General features: G+C 40.3%; 1 protein-coding gene across 1 annotated transcript in view; it reads left to right on the top strand.

Moving 5' to 3' along the window:
• Nucleotides 1-10,790: 10,790 nt before the first annotated feature.
• Nucleotides 10,791-16,296, top strand: part of DKK3 (dickkopf WNT signaling pathway inhibitor 3) — a 28,726-nt gene continuing 23,220 nt past the window's right edge. Inside the window, exons 1-3 of the mRNA XM_027881788.1 lie at nucleotides 10,791-10,998; nucleotides 12,804-12,941; nucleotides 13,401-13,484. Coding sequence (XP_027737589.1) covers nucleotides 10,816-10,998; nucleotides 12,804-12,941; nucleotides 13,401-13,484 — 405 coding nt within the window. The 5' untranslated portion in view covers nucleotides 10,791-10,815. The remainder of the gene's footprint in view (nucleotides 10,999-12,803; nucleotides 12,942-13,400; nucleotides 13,485-16,296) is intronic.

The following is a 16,296-nucleotide window of genomic DNA, read 5'->3' as shown; positions in this document are numbered from 1 at the left end:
GGTGTTATGATGTAAACTTCTCCCAACTATTATTCCTTTTCCCATGTTTACATCCTATAAGATCAGCATCAGGAATATATCTTCAGGGCTTGCAGCTTCCTGGCAAGTCATATTTGCTGCTTGTAAAGCCTCTCCTTTTAGTGCTTATTTGTAGTTTCTGATGATCAGTTTTAACAGTATTTTACAGTCCATGACAACCTCCATGCCCCGGGAGGTCTTGTCAGCATTGCTTTCATGGTATCACTTGCTGTTTATTTTCACAGTTCTTGCAGCAATACAGTAGTTCTTGTTGGCATTGCAATCCTTATGCCACTCCTCTAGCAGATTTTATCTCTCCTTTGGGTCATTTAGGATGTCAGTGTCACCTCGATTTGATTTCATATGGGCCTGGCAGCTCCTGTTCCTAAAATGTGACCACAAAAATTCATTCCACAGTAGCCCTCTGGCCCAAAATACTTTGCAAAGCAAAGTACTTGCTGTAATTTTCGTAGTTTGGTCATTGCCTCTGCCACCAGATCATTTCTGATTCTTAAATAACATAGGATTCAGACTTCCATCAAAAGTAGAATCCTCCCTTGTGTTGAAATACTCAGAAGTATTTGATTTTTTAAAAATCAAGATGCTTATGAAAACCTTTCCCTGTAGGTGACCCAGTCTGTTATTTTAGCAGGGTTTTGGGTTTATTCTGTTATTTTAGCAGGTTTATGGGTTTTTAATGCAAACAATAAAAATTTAGTTTCAAAATCTACAAAAGATACTGCAGTCCATTACTTCAAATTTTTAAATATCCTGAATTTTGAAGAAAACTGCTTAAAAATACTTTGTGTGCATAATGTTTTGTGAAAGCCAAAGGATAATAGCCCCAAAGACTGCATTAATGGGAACTTATGGAGGGATATGCCACAATATTTTTTCCAAATGACATTCCCTATGGATTATGGACTCTGCCCTTCATGTTTCAAGAGGCATTTAAGTAAGCATCTTGCCTGAGGAATATTGGAAAAAAAAATTGGAAAAAAGCTGGAAAATAGCAGCAAAATAGCCAGTGAAGACAGCATGCTGTTCTGAGTTCTTTTAACTTTCCTCATGAAGTACCTTGCAGATTATTTCTGAGAGTGCTGCCAGCTCCTGCGGTTATTTATTGCTGTTTCTGCAAGGAACCAGTGATGCCAGAACTGATGCCTTCTCCCAAATGCCACTTCTTAGTGGAATCTCTCTAAGATTCCTCCCTTACTTGGGCATGAGCAGCATCTGAAATGCTGCAGGAGGGAGGCAAATCTCTCCAGGGCAGCGGCAAGTGGAGGGTGAGGTAGGAGGTGCAGGGAGGGACAAGGAGGGAGTCTCCCAAATCTTAATGGTCTGTGAGAGGACTACCAGGGTGCACCACCTTCTCCTTTTCCTTTTCCTCTGTGCTTCCTGTGTCTTGAAATATAAGTGAGGTCTTGAGTCCTGAGTGACCTGGTTTCCACAGAGGAATCGTGTTTTGCTGACTTTGACAACAACCTTGAGAAGCAGGTGATGTGGGAAAGAGTGTGCTGAAGTAAAAAAATACACTTGTGAAAACAATAGATTGTATAACGATTCGCAGACTCAAGAAAGGCAAGATGGAGGGGGCACCTACATTTTCTTAATGAAATACATCTCTTGTTTCGAATCATTGAACGGCATTTTCTTGTGTACTTTAACAAAGACCATGAACAAGTTAAATACCAGTATAGCAATGACTTTGTGCTTGCACTAGCAATTTTGAAGATATATGGTCAGCTGAGAATACTGGCTAGTCCTGGCTTGAGCAGATGGATTAGAGCATCTTTAATTTATGAATTTTAAAAGTCAGACCTTTCCAAATGAAGGATTCATGTGTTTTTGTAGCCTTGGGGAAGAAGCAAGCTGTAAATGGCTAACCTTTATTGTGGGATTTTTGTTCTCTTCTATTTAATACACAAACTTATTCACCATAACAACCACTAAAAACTGTGGGGCATGAAACAGGAAAAAAAAAAAAAGGCAGTAATACCATACTTGAAGGAATACTAATTCAAGCCACCTTCAATTCCACAATGGAAAGATGAACAAATAGCATAATTCAGAAGTGCAGGCAATTTTAAAACTGGAAATATTGGAGCTGTTCCTCTTACGTGGATATAAACAATGACAAATCTGCTAAAATCTGTAAAAGTACAAAGCCCAATTTTAGCTTAAATTCTGTTTTGACCTAATGAAATAAATAATGTGATGTTAGATACACACACACAGGGGAAATACTTTCATAACATGTATTTAGAATAAGAAATGGGATATTGTGTATAGTATGTATAGTATGTATAGTATGTATAGTATGTGTATATATATATATATATATATAGTATGTATATGTATAGTATATGAGTGACTGACTTTCTCACAAGGTTTTATCACACTGTTTACATTTTTCTTTATTCTGAAATGACAATGACACAGTTTTTTGATTCTCCTTATTTCATAAATGTTTACGATACATGGCTAAACACCATCTAGCATAACACTGACAAAGCTGCACTAAAACTATGATGGAAGACTGAATTGCCTGTATGATCAGACAAATCCTTAGACAACCTACTGGCTAGTGAGTCATCTACAAAATTGATGCTGCCAAACTCTGAACTTCATGTGTATTTTGTCACTTCTTACTTGCTCATCGTTCTGAGAAAGGCTCGAGGAGCAATTCTTTTTGTGACCTTTGGGGGATTTCTTGGTGCTTAGAATCTGCAAAGATGGATGTGGGCGACTGATACATGATCTATGATATTTTCCTAACACAACTCTTATCTTTGTGGTTTCTGGTAGCAGCAAGTGCAACTGATGGTATAGAAGAGGAAAAAACTTGTCAATGTATGATACATATTCTTGACCAAGGGAAGAAAAAAAAAATTATCCTCGTTGTGCTGATTTTAGTTGGGGTTGAGTTAATTTTCTTAACAGTGGCTGGTATGGGGCTGTGTTTTGGATTTGTGCTGAACACAGGGTTGATAATATAGAGTTGTTTTGGTTACTGCTGAGCAGAGTTTGCACAGGGCCAAGGCATTTCCTTCTTCTCATACTGCCCTGCTGGTGAGGAGGCTGGGGGTGCGCAAGAAGGCAGGAGAAGACACAGCCTGGTGCCCTTGGGAAATGGGGAATGAATTCCTTGTTTCCCTGCTTTGCTTGTGTACATAGCTTTTGCTTTACCTATTGAACTGCCTTTATCTCAACCCACTTTAACCCTTCTGATTCTCTCCCCATCCCACTGGAGGAAAGTGAGAGAGTAGCTGTGTGGAGCTTTGTTGCTGGCTGGAGTTAAACCACAACACTCATACACAACCAAAACACTACTGCACGTTAGATTTCCTATGTTTTGTTAAAAAAATAGAGGAAAACACCATTTTTTCCTCAAATTAAATGTCTTTTTTTTGTTGTTGTTTTATGGTGTGTATAATAAAAGTTCTCCATTTCTCACTATGCATGTTGTTCATTCTTCTCCTATGTCTTTTATTCCATGCAAGCACATTTGCTATTTTCATTCTCCTTTAAATTAGCTTCAGGTACTCTTCCCCACTCGTTTACTTTTCTTAACTAGCTTTTTTGTTTCCCTTCTAAAGATTCATTGTTTTGTCTATATGACTTTCTTTCATACCATCACTCCCAAGCACTTTTTCTGTGCAGTTTTTCCTTCACAGCTTCTGTCTTCCCACAGAACTACCACTTCAAAAAACCTCTCTACTGCTGTAAATTCCCCCTGTAGGAGTTCCTATTTACCTTACTTCAACTCACTTAATCTATCAACTATCCCATCTATCAGCTATCTAATATTCAACTCATTTAATTTATTTGGTTCTTGTCCTGCATCACCTTCTTCATGAAGGTGCTTCTTCATGAGTTGGCCTGATTTTCAAAGCACCTCTTTGCCAATTTTTTGATTCTTTTGTCTCACCTTTCACACACGTATTATGTTTGTCCATAGTACAGTTTCTAGAAGCCGAACAGGAGAAATGGAGCTGGGAGACAAGATCTGTACCAAGACTTAAAACATGCCTAATTTCATGTTACAAAGAGCTGAAGCTGATAGGACTGGTCAGCAAGGGATGCCATGAAAAAGAATAAAAAATTTGACTCTAGGATGGCTTCTTTCTACACACATCACCTCCACGCAAAAGGGGACCTGCTTCCTTGTGCTATCCAGGCAACAGGATTCAACAGTGGCCTGGAAGGATCCCCTCTGAAAAGGACAGAATAGCTTAATATTTGTTGATACCCAACCCTTTTGCTTTTTGGAACTAGTATCAACAAAGTTATCTACTATCTGTCTGCTATGAGCTGATTGATTCATTCATTTCATATGAATCACTAAAAAATATTTATCCACTTCTTACTAATCTGAAATACACTCTGAAAAAGATAAGGCAGTTCAATTCTGAATTTCACTCCTAGTTTTCTTAATCACAAATTCTTAAAAGCATAAAATACTTTGAGAGTCCTCATGAGAGTGTTTGAAGCTATGGACTATGTGTCAGCTGACATTCTCCTTCCTCCCCCAGAAAAACATCTGCACACTTCTGTAAATAGGATTTACATTTTCATTTATCAGCCAATATTGCACTTCCTGGATAGCTAGAAAAATTTGGCATGCAGAAGTTTTAAGGTGTAAATTGATTGTATAGAATCATTTAGGTTGGAAAAGACCTTTAAGATCATCAAATCTGACTGTTAACCCAGCACTGTCAAGTACACCACTAAACCATGTCCCTAAGTGCCACATCTACACATCTGAATGCACATGGACAATGGATTTGAGAAGCAAAAAGATTCCCATCCACTGCCATGAACTTAAGTATGATAAATAGAAATAAATATTTTAATACTTTCTTGTAACTTTCAGAGCCTTATTGCCACATGACCTGATTTTTAAATGAAGGAAACATCTTGGAGAGGCATTAGAGTGTATGGGACATGTACTAGAATACAAGTGTGCTTATTTTTCACTTGTGATTGCAGGAAAGATCCTCACTGGGCTTTGCAGTCTGTGTAAGTCAAAGCAAATTCAATAAGCTGTATTTCTGTGGTCTGGAAAGCAGATACAGTTTAGAGGTTTCACCTGGTTTCTTGTTGTCACAAGTCTAATAACATCAGGTAGGTGACTCACTGCTCCATCTGCTCTGGTCATGAGTAATGCAAGGCACCCTGAAAAAAAAGGCATTGTTGTTTAGTTAAGACCTCACCAGGTAGAACCTTGAGTACCTTAAAAAGAAAATACAGTCTACAAAGCAGTAAAAATGAGATCAAAGTCTGATCATATTTCAAATAGATAGCTGCTATCTTGCTAAATAATGTGCCATTAAAACTGAACAATATTTGTATTTGCATAATTCTACTTTTCCTGAGTAAAGTACAGGTGCCATATGATTATTGTGTTTGAAAAGGCTGCCAAAGACATACTGTGTGCTGAAAGATCAATATTTCATGATTCCTTGGCATATGATACCCTAACTACTAGAAAATTTTACAATCATCCAGGAGAAGGCCAAAAGGAGATAACAGAGCTCCACTCCCAACTCTGTAGCTGTGAACAGGAAACCAATATAAATTTCTTTCTTCTTCAAGAAAATATAAATAAACAAAGCCCAAATTCTTTCTGCGATCTGTTAAATAAAGACCCACGTGGTGTTCACCAACACCTGAACATTACTCTGGTTCTGACAAGGTGTGAAGATAAATATAGTAACTGTTCATAATAAAATATATGTGTGATAATTTGTATTTTTTAAACGAGGTCTTACTACTTTGTGATTTAACCAACCTACAGGGCAAATTAAATTTAACTAGAATGAGGAAAAGGTATTGCCAAAAAGTATTCAATTAGAAATTTTTCTGGATCCATAATTACAGGAAAACTCAGTCTGTTACCTTTCCTCTCATTGCAGTCACGTTTCTCTCAAACATATGTCAGCATTTCAGTGTCCTTAACACCTATTTACTTGAGAAAGACCTGACAAAACTATGATCATTAATTGATTCTGCCCTAATTGCTTTGAAATCTCTAATTCTTTCTCCAATCTTCTCTAAAGCTCCCAGATGTCAAGTTAAGCTTAAAAATTTTATATATGTTTAATGTATAAAAATGGTCAGAAAGTTAAATACTGAGCTGACCCAGCAAAATATCTGTGGGTTTTTATACTTCAAGTTATTCAGTCCCAACATTTACAAGTTTCCATGCTGTAAAACCTCATGGGAGTAGAAAAAACATTTTTACTACAACTTAGAGCTGTATATGCCCAAGTAATCTGATACAACAAATTATCAGTAAAAACAGAGGACAATCAATACTTTTACCACATCTTAATCTGTTCGGAGAGCGTCTCTCCTGTGGAAAACCCCTGACTGATACTAATAAAGCAAACACCTTCACGAGGTAATTGTACTTATTGCTGACATCCTAAACATCCTGGCCTGACTCCGACCCTGTGGTACAGCCTCTGGGAGGAAATTCACATGAACAGCTGAGCCATATACAGCTTAAAATGGTATATACTGCAAATTTAACTGGTGTTAATTCCCTCTCTTAACTCTGCTCTCCCTCTCTCAACTCTGCTCTCCCTCTCTCGTGCTCTCCTTCCCCCTTCAGCAAGGAATTAAGGTTTTCTGTTTCTGGAATTTTTGCCTGCTGGTGATAGAATTTTTTTCTTTGCTGTACAAATGCATGATGTTGTTTATACTCACATACTTCAGAAGGCTGCCTTTTCTTCTTTTGTTACAGGTTGTGTATTAGCCAGACATCTCCCTATTTTTTTTTTCTGTAACTAACTAATTGATCGATTGTTCACAGCACAATTGTTGGAGAGGGAAGAGATCTCTATTAATTAATTGGTAAATGGACATGCAAAATAACAGATGTTTGAAACGCAGAAAACAGAATATAATATACTGCCTTTGAATGAATAAACAATGTGTGGGAAAAAATAAACCAAAGATGCACAACCCCCTACCCTGCTGCTTTCAGGGACAATGGCCTTTTGTCTCAAAACTCATCCAACCAGAAGGTGGTTTGTACTCTCCAGAAGCACTGATTCAGATGATGTCTGCCTTTGACAAGAGTTCATTCCCCATGATGGGGGGCTGTCCTTGCCTCAAATCCACCTTAAGTGTCCTGTATTGCTGCTGATCTAAGCCTTACAAATTCTTTTTAGATATTATTTCTGGAATATGCTTTTTCTAACTATATATATGTTTGTTCTAAAATTATTCCAGCTCATTTTGTCTAAAGTCTAACAATAAATTATATCTTGGGAAAAAAAGATTATACGTGCTTTTGTGTAATGTGTTGGTTTTTTGTGCAATATATGTGTTCAGGAAACTTTTTAGCTATGTTGATTTGTCTTGGATAAAGATCAGCTCTCTGGGTTGCTCCTCAGCTATGAAAATTTGTTATAGTCTAAAACATATTCTCTGACATCTTTGACATAATATCATTTTAAACAAGACTTTGCTCCAGTCTGACATAATAACATGCTATTCATGGTTAATCCTATGCCCCAGCAGCATGCTTTCAAACAGAAGCAATATTTTCAATAGACATTCTTGCTGCTGTACAATTCTGGAAGAGAGATTACAGGGTTCTGTTATGTTAAATACAGGTGAATTTTTAATTATTTTCATTTTTATTTTTTTTGCTGTTTGTTGTCACTGTTGCTTTAATCACAGAAGATAAAAATAGTAGAACAAATGACCAGAAGAGGTGATCAGTACTATAAACTCCATCTGATCCTCAGTAATTTCTTTAAAGATAGAATGTGAATCCCTCTGGCATATATGGGAATTTTCCCACTAGCCTCAGTGGGAGTTAACCCAGGTTTAACATTCTCAGTATAAGTAATTAAATACTTATGCTGAATTAAATAAGTGCATAGCACTGTGCCCTCATGTATTTCAATCTTCCAGTAGGGCTGATGAGCTCAAGCACATCATGGGGGCACGGTAAACTAGATCTGTTTTGTGTTAACCTGATCACCTGACTCAACATATGAACAAGGCATGTCACCCCTGTGCCCGTGGCTGTCCTTGCAGACACAGTTACGGGTGCAGGGCACTTCAGCAGCTCTGGGATGAAGTGCAAATCTAAGCAGGCACTCTAAGGGTCCTGATGGTTCAGCTTAGAAGGCATTGTTTGTCTTCCCTGGCTATAATCATAGTCTGTCTAAAGCCTTGTGTGCACGAGAAAGTTATTGTGAAGTAAACCAGGGTGGCAGAGGAAAACCAGAAGAGTTGTTATGCACTGACTTCAGGTGCAGATCTCCCACTCTGGGATACAAGTGCACCCTCACCACTCAGCTCAACCCCTGTCCATAGAAAGCTTACTCGAAGTAGCTAGAAAACTGAGTTCAAAGCCATTAACAGTCAGAGTAATTGTGATCGCATTGTAAATTTACTCCACAGTACTTCTCCATATTGGAAGACGAATGTACTCTTGATTCACTGCACCAATACTGAATAAAGTGTATGTTGCAGCATCTTGAAAATTGGCCAAACAATGCAGGAGTTCATATCCTGTCAGCCCCATCAATGGCAGTGTTGGTTTTCATAAACCACATTAATTGAAGGCAGTATGGAAGATTCTTGCTGAGCCAGGGTTTGGGACTGTGGCCCTTGTCTCACGGCAAGAAAGGGAGACTTGAGCTCTTTAGATCCACCTCTTCTAAACTACTTAGTCAATTAACATTTATGGATGTTTGGATTGTTTGGAAAATTGGTCTTGTGATAAGTAGAGGTACCAGTTTTATTCCAAGCAAATTAAAATAAACAGAGGGTACTAACAAAAGAACTATTTCTATATAGATATACTATTTATATATATATAATATTATATATATATTTATATATATTTATATATATATGTTCTAACTTATAGGCGTACCGTGGAGACTATAAGGTGAAGGGTCCTGTCTGGACCTTCACCAGGGAATCTTTTGCGGCCAGGAACAGGGAACAAATTATAAATAAAAATGTATTCCTCTGTGCCATGTGGATACACAGAGAGACACCCCATGCCTTGCAATGTGAGGATGATGCAAGACCCCCCTGAGCCCAGGGGAGATAAGTTACAACCAGCCAAAAGGTAACACCCACCTCCAAAGCAGGGAAATTACCTTTTAAGGCAACAAACGGACAATGAATGAATATTCAACAACTGATATCGAAAGGTACAAAAAGCGCGGTTTTCAAACAATGTGTGTGCTCTTTGTATGATTCAGAGGTGCACCCAGTGCTGGAAATGGGTAACCAGCATTGCAATAAAAAACTCTTTCTATATTTCTTTGTCTTGCAGGTATTTTTGCTGTCTTCAAAATTCAAGAAAAGAAGCAACTTGTAACAGGTCTGAGGCCCAAATTTACAAAAATATTACAAAGAAGTATCTAGTTTCTAATCCATTTCCTTGGGAATCTGAGGACTATATACCTTTGGGAATTTGGGCCTCAGATATTTTTTTCCATGTTTTCATTGTACCTGATCTAAACTTCAGTTTTTCCTCAAAACTAAGGAATTTAACATTCTAAATATTATTTAAGTGTCACCTGTAAATTGTGAATATCATTAAGCTGATTTGAGGCAGTGGATGAACTGGAAACCTAGCCATAAAAACAGAGATGGGAAAGTGGAGTATCTTGTCTAAACATTTCTCTACCAGTACAGGATTGTTCCATATGCCATACTTCCTGCGATGTGATGGAACATAGTTCAACTATTGAGTGATTTCAGATAGCTCCTAACGTTCTTTATTACGTAACTTGTGTAGTTCAAGAGCTGGCAGCTTCAAAAAGAAAAATCAAACTATTGTACCAACGCACTAAGATTTATGGTGTGCCCAGAATCAAACCTTCTGTGGCACTGAACAGAAGCCTGATGTGCTGTGGCTGGGGACACAGGGGCCTTCCCATCTCTGCTGCTCTCTACCTCGTTTCTGCCAGCATTCAGAACTGACTGAAGCTGCCTTAGCCTGACAATAGCACTGGGGTTATGATGTTGACTATTGTAATAATGCTCTTGCAGGACTTAAATAGTTTATTCACCTTGACTTCTCACCCAGGCTAAATAAAAATTAGTCTTATAGGACATCTCCCTCCTGGAACAGCAGTGCTGCCCCAGAGCAGCAAGCTGACTGCAGAAAAGTCTGTCCATGAAGTTCTTGGGGTGAAGCACAAAGAGGAAAAGTAATGTGGAAATTGGGAAATGCACACAGAGATACAAAATTATTATGTTGTTTGAGTATTTTCTAAAAAAAACCTTGAAAGGAATCAGTCAGGGAGAGTGGGGTGCTGGCTAGCCAGATGCAGGACATATCACTCCTCTGAGATAGAGCTTGTCCTCAGAGCTGAAAACATCTTTTGAGAATCTTCGCCGGAGCCTGGAAAGCAAAACACATAATGGAAATGCCAAGCAGCTCTCACCGTCCCCTTCACGTCAAACCTGTTCACAACACCGAGACAAGGAAGGCCTCGCGTCTGAATGGGAAACTCGCCCTGCTCCTTTCCCTCAGCGTCTTACCCTTTCCTTCCGCATCTCTCCCTCAGCATCTCTTCCCTCCTGTCCTCCCCGCTACCCCCGGGGTGAGTTTGTCTGCCCGGGGCCCCGCTGTCTGCCCTGCCCCTCGCAGTCCCAGGGCCGGGGGCTCCAGCGGGGGCTGCGGGGCCGGACCAGCTGAGGTGCCGCCGGTCCCGCCCCGCCTCGCCCCGGCTCCGCCCGCCAGCCCCGCACGGCGGAGCGGCCCCGGCGGGAGCGGCAGCAGCAGCGGCAGCGGCGGCCACCGGGATGCGGCGGGGAGCGGGTCCGGGGCGGCGATGGGCGCTGCTGTGGGCGCTGCTGTGGGCGCTGTGCTGCGCCGCGGCGGGCGGCGGCGGGCGGAGAAGGGCCGCCAGCCTGGGCGAGATGCTGCGGGAGGTGGAGGCGCTGATGGAGGACACGCAGCACAAACTGCGCAACGCGGTGCAGGAGGTGAGGGGGCGGCAGGGGGTGGGTGGGTGAGGGGCTCCTTCGTCCCGCAGCTCCCCGGGCCGAGCCGCACCTGCGTGCAGCGTCGCCAGCATCCCTGAGCCCGATGAGGGACAAAGGAGCGGGCGGGCGGCCCTGCCGGGAGGAGCCGCAGCCCGGGGCGGGACCTGAGCGCTCCCGGAGTGCCCCCGGCGCGGTACCCGCTGTCCCCCGAAGGCGGGGCAGGGATGGGATGGGGGGACCGGCCGCGGGGTCCCGGCGCTGCCCCGGCGCTGTCGCTGCCCCCCCGTAGCCTCCTCGCCCCTCGGGGCTCGCCGAGTGCGGCATCCCAGCGCTGCGATGGCCCCGGACAGCCACCCTCCCAGCGGTGCCAGCGGACAGAGAGGCAAAGGTGCGGGCAAACAGTCCCGTCTGGATCCCGGAGTGAGAAGGGAACAGTATGTGGCGAGGGGAGGAGTGAAGGGAAGAATTAGTTGTATTGTCTTGGTGCAGCAGGAACTAAGACACACGACTATCTCAAACCAGGATTCAAAGCTGTGAGATAGTCCTGAAAACATGTGTGGAGAAACAGCTTACTTGAGAGGTAATTCCGTGTCTTGATCTCAAGTTGCTGGCCCGGAATCGCACAGGACCTGTTTCAAAGCCAGGAATTGAGATAAGACCCCGAGCCATTGTCTCATACTGCTTGTCAAAATACTTAGTCCCCGCATTCCCCTTTCTTGTATGCTTTTCCCCTCCTTCGTGTTAAGAATCTTCCAGGTTCTCTTTTCCTCTCACTTAAAAATACATAGTCAAAAAACCTTTGTCACTGAAAACCCACGGGGGAAACAGACTTTAGTTTATTCTAATTAGATAATTTCTGAACTTCTACATAGTCATCTGGACAGTTGCTGTAATATGCCTCTGTCATCCACTTCATTTAGACTGCAAACACATTGAGACCAACCATTCTTTACAGTGCTGCAAATATGCTTAGTTATAAATAAGGATGTTGTCAAAATTTCTGCCTGTTTTACTCTTCCTATAGTCAGTTCTGGACTGAGGAATGGTCTGTCTACTGCACAAACTGTGTATTGTTTGAGCTGTGTCTTTACACTTTAAAAGATTTGCAGCTGTTGTTTAAAATAAACAGACACACCAAAAAGAGAAATTTTGTCTTGCGAAAAATTCAGTTGTTCAGCCTGGCTGAACTTGTGGCCTCCTAGCTCCATTACAGCGGTTCCAAATAACAAAGGGATATGATTTATTCAGAGTTGGTGTTGTTTATAAGACTCATGCCCTTCTTCATCTGGCAAACAAAGACAGTGGGAACTGAAATAGGGAATGAAATTCCTTATCTACAGGACTGCTGCTGTTGATTTCAAGGGGCTTTGTATATGCCTCTCTGTCCTGCCAGAATATTTTCTCTTCTTTGTCAGGTAGGAAAGTCTATCTTAAATCTTTAGTGGTTTTGTGGGAAAAAATAGAAAGTTGGGCTCTTGACTGGCATCAGCCTGTGCAGTTGTTCATTAGGCTGCACCCTTTTTCCTCACAGGGAGTGATTTTGGCTCCAACAGCCCAGAGCTCAAGAGTTTAGCTCCCCACTGTTTTTCTAGTCCATTAGAAGAGCTGCTATGCTCAGTGTCTGAAGCAGCTGAGTAAGCATTCTCTTCCAGGGACATCTGTGCTAACAGCAGCATGTCATTAAACAGAGTGCTACTGAGAGCTGCACAAGAAGCTTTGCTTCTTCTCTTTTGTGTAATTTTTTCCTAATTTTCAGGGTTTTTTATTATTATTATTATTATTACTATTATTTTTAAATTTGGCAGATGGAAGCTGAAGAGGAAGGGGCAAAAAAACTGTCAGAAGTAAACTTTGAAAACTTGCCTCCCAACTACCATAATGAGTCCAACAAGGAAACCAGAATTGGTAACAGAACTGTTCAGACTCATCAAGAAATTGATAAGGTATGAGAAAACACGTATGCGGTGAGCTGTTCATTCTTACACACCTTTCCTTCAAAAATAAAAACAATTTTGTCTGTTTTGGGGAGGAATAAAATAATTTGGAGCATAAACTTTCCTGATGATAATTACTTGTGGGTTTTATTACATCTTACGTGCTTGATTAGTCACTGTGTAAGGACACATCATAAAAGGTTAATGTGAAATAATAATTTATTTTGAGAAACATGCCTCCTAAAAACAGAACACAGCTACAGCTATTACTTGGGTCATAAAAGAATGACCATCTCCTGCTCAGCCAGCTTCATCACAGTGACATTTCAAATAGTTAAAGAGGTAGCCTTGTCATCTACTTTCCCCCCTCAGAATAGCATTTAATATGAATGACAGCAAAATGGGGAAAAAAGGGGGGGGTGGGAGAAAAATGTGGTATGATATTTTGTTCTTCTTTTGCTGTGTCAGGTTACAGACAATAAAACTGGATCAACAGTTTTTTCTGAAACAGTTATTACATCTATAAGAGATGGAGAAAACAAAAGAAATCATGTAAGTGAACACATTTTTTGCTTTTGAAAAATCAAACAAATATTTGTGGGTTAGTTGTTCAGAAAACTGTGATAGAATTCGCCTAGCAAAATTTTAGAATTCTTAAAAAGACACAAAACCATTGGGGCAAGCAGTCAAAAATATTTGTGGTTTTAATTAATTTAACTTAGGAATATTATGAATTGGAAACAGAGTTTCAATGAGGTGTTTGACTTGAATATTCAATATGTCTATCAAAAAGCAAAGATGGTTACATAGCCCTTTCCAGTGAGTGTGAGTAAACCCTTAGTATAACAGTGCTCTTATAATTCATAAAAAAATTGCTTTATAAACTTATAACAAACCCCTAATCTTCTATTGTGAGAGATCTGTGGAACAATATATGGCTCTATTTGCTTTTCAGTCCAACACAGTGATGGAGAACTGGTTGTGAAATGTCACTTTGGGGAGGGGGGAGAGAAATGGGACAATAAATCTCCCTCCTCTCTGGAAATACAGTTGTTTAAGGATTCTCAAAGAGTCCTAAAACAATGTTCTTTACCTGAGTCTTGCAAACAGGCCCATTTGCTAAACATCAGTAGTCCCATGAGAAATTCAGCATGTACCACTGCTTAGAACAACTGGTAGATTTTCTTTGGTTATAGTCTGACCAAAATGGACTTTTTTTTTTGTGCTCTTACTAAGACTTGGCTTGCCAGTGTTTCCTTAGATGGCTGGTTTCATCTGACTAATAGTTTGTGGTTTAATTTAGTTTAACATGTCCTGGCTTTTTTCGTGTAACTTAACTCCAGACCTTTCACAGAAGGAGCTCTTTAACTATTTTATAGAACACTGAAAAAAAATTATGGGAGTAGTTCCTATTTTTAATGAGCATAAAGGCTGAAATTAGTGCATCTTTTCTTGTATCATCTTCTAAAGTTTTCCCTCTTTCAGCTCATATTTTTCATGCTGCTACTAAAGTCTGAGAAGGACAAGTAGCAAAAGAAAACTTTTGTTTATGCTATACTTACTTTTTTGTTACTATTTTGCAAAGCTTGTAGCTTAAGTGATAAGTTAATGTGCAAAATGAATTGCAAGTATTCTAAGCTACGGCTTGGTTTTATACAAAGTGTCAGGATATTTCTCAGTGCTTTTTAGTAATGAGGTATGTGTAATGAAAGCAATCCAAATGTCTTTTTCAAGCAAATGTGTTCATCTTCAAACCCAGTGTACAAAAGCAAACTTTACAACCTTCTCAGCAGTGGAACGCACTGCTGATGGTGTTTCATAAAGTATTTGGCTTGCCTGTGGTGTCTACTCATAGTTCACAGCTGTAAAAATTACTTCTAAATTAACTTTCTCCATCAATCTTAAGAAGTTCCTTATAAAGCCTCATATGTCAAGGGACATCTGTGTTTTCCAAATGGGAAGGTTGCCTCACTTACCAAGCCAGTGCTCCATCCAGAACTAATACTGTTATTAGTGTTCCAGCTGAAGGACTTGAGGGCTGAATGCAAATTTCTGTCAAACTTCATGGTGGCAGCCTTTTATGAAGGAGGCATAATCAGAACCGATCACATTAGCCCCTAATCACCAAAATCCTGGGGCGCGTCATTCATCGACACTCTCACTGCAGCAGCTGCTGAAACAAAACTGCATTTGTTAATGTTTATTTCCCCTCTCACACTCATTTTGAACTTTCAGCATGCCCATGGTACAAACACCTTATTTAGAGGTTGCCAGCCTGGAGGAGAAGCTAAATGGGAAAAGCAACCTACAGACATAGTTGGTTATTTAAGCAGAGCAGGCAAACACTCATATATTGATTTGACGAAGAGAACAGAAGCAAATCTGAAAATACGGGAAAACATCAGACACTAAGGAGGAACATGAATCACTTTTGGTTCTAGAAGGCTGAAGAACTATTGTAGGAGTAATGCAATTGAGAACTGGAAGATTTGGGTTACAGGAAGAAGAAAGTGCTGCTGAGGAGAGATCTACTAAATGGATAAAAAATTTTGTCCAAATAAAGAAGCACTGTCTTAGATATGTAAACTCAAGGCAAAAGTATTGGGAAATGAGTTGCAAAGGACTTTGCACTATCTCCTTAGGTTGTTTTTATATACATTAATTTTTATACTTGGAGTCTAGTGGCACTGTGAGATTTCCCAGTCACTTCCCAGGCTGCAGGCTTTACAGACTGTTGGGTAGTGTAAGAGTAATTCTGCTTCTTTGCTGCTAATTTTAAGTATTCGCAACAAAGTAATACATGTGTAGGTTTTACATTCTCCAGGCACTTAAAAAAGGAGATCTTTTGAGATTTGTTTGGAGATTATTCAGTGATCTTAGAATACAGCTAATATGAACTGTTCTGTAGCACTCACCACTGATTCATCCTGCTGTGCAGTACAACACAACAGGAGGTTTGTGTAATTGTGTCTATAAGTAGTGACAGTCATTTAAAAAGGGTGATATTGTCAACTCCGTCTGGGGACGAAGACTTTGGGAGGAGAGGCTATAAGGATCCAAATTCTGGGAACAGGGCCTCTGTTCTGATGCCACTCCCAGAACCTTCAGATTGCTGCCTCCTTAGAACAGCACTTTTGTTTTTATTTTTGATCTGCCAAGTAAAATAAATAGGCACATGCTGTCGCACAAGCTCAGCTTTCATGCCTGTAGGGAAGCAATACTGAAAACGAAACCAATTTCATAGGTTCAGTTTATAGGCTTAGCTTATAAAAGTTAAGGATTCCCACAGCTCCTGCACTTTGGGTACAGATTTGGGTGGTAAATATAAGAATTTTGCAAACACCTTCACAAACCACCTGCTCTG

Source organism: Empidonax traillii, unplaced genomic scaffold (assembly GCF_003031625.1).
Source record: "Empidonax traillii isolate 1590-97213 ecotype Southwest subspecies unplaced genomic scaffold, ASM303162v1 scaffold95:size1152806, whole genome shotgun sequence".
Taxonomy (NCBI): Eukaryota; Metazoa; Chordata; class Aves; order Passeriformes; family Tyrannidae; genus Empidonax; species Empidonax traillii.
Note: the sequence above shows the minus strand (reverse complement) of the source record. Positions and strands in the feature narration are given on the sequence as shown.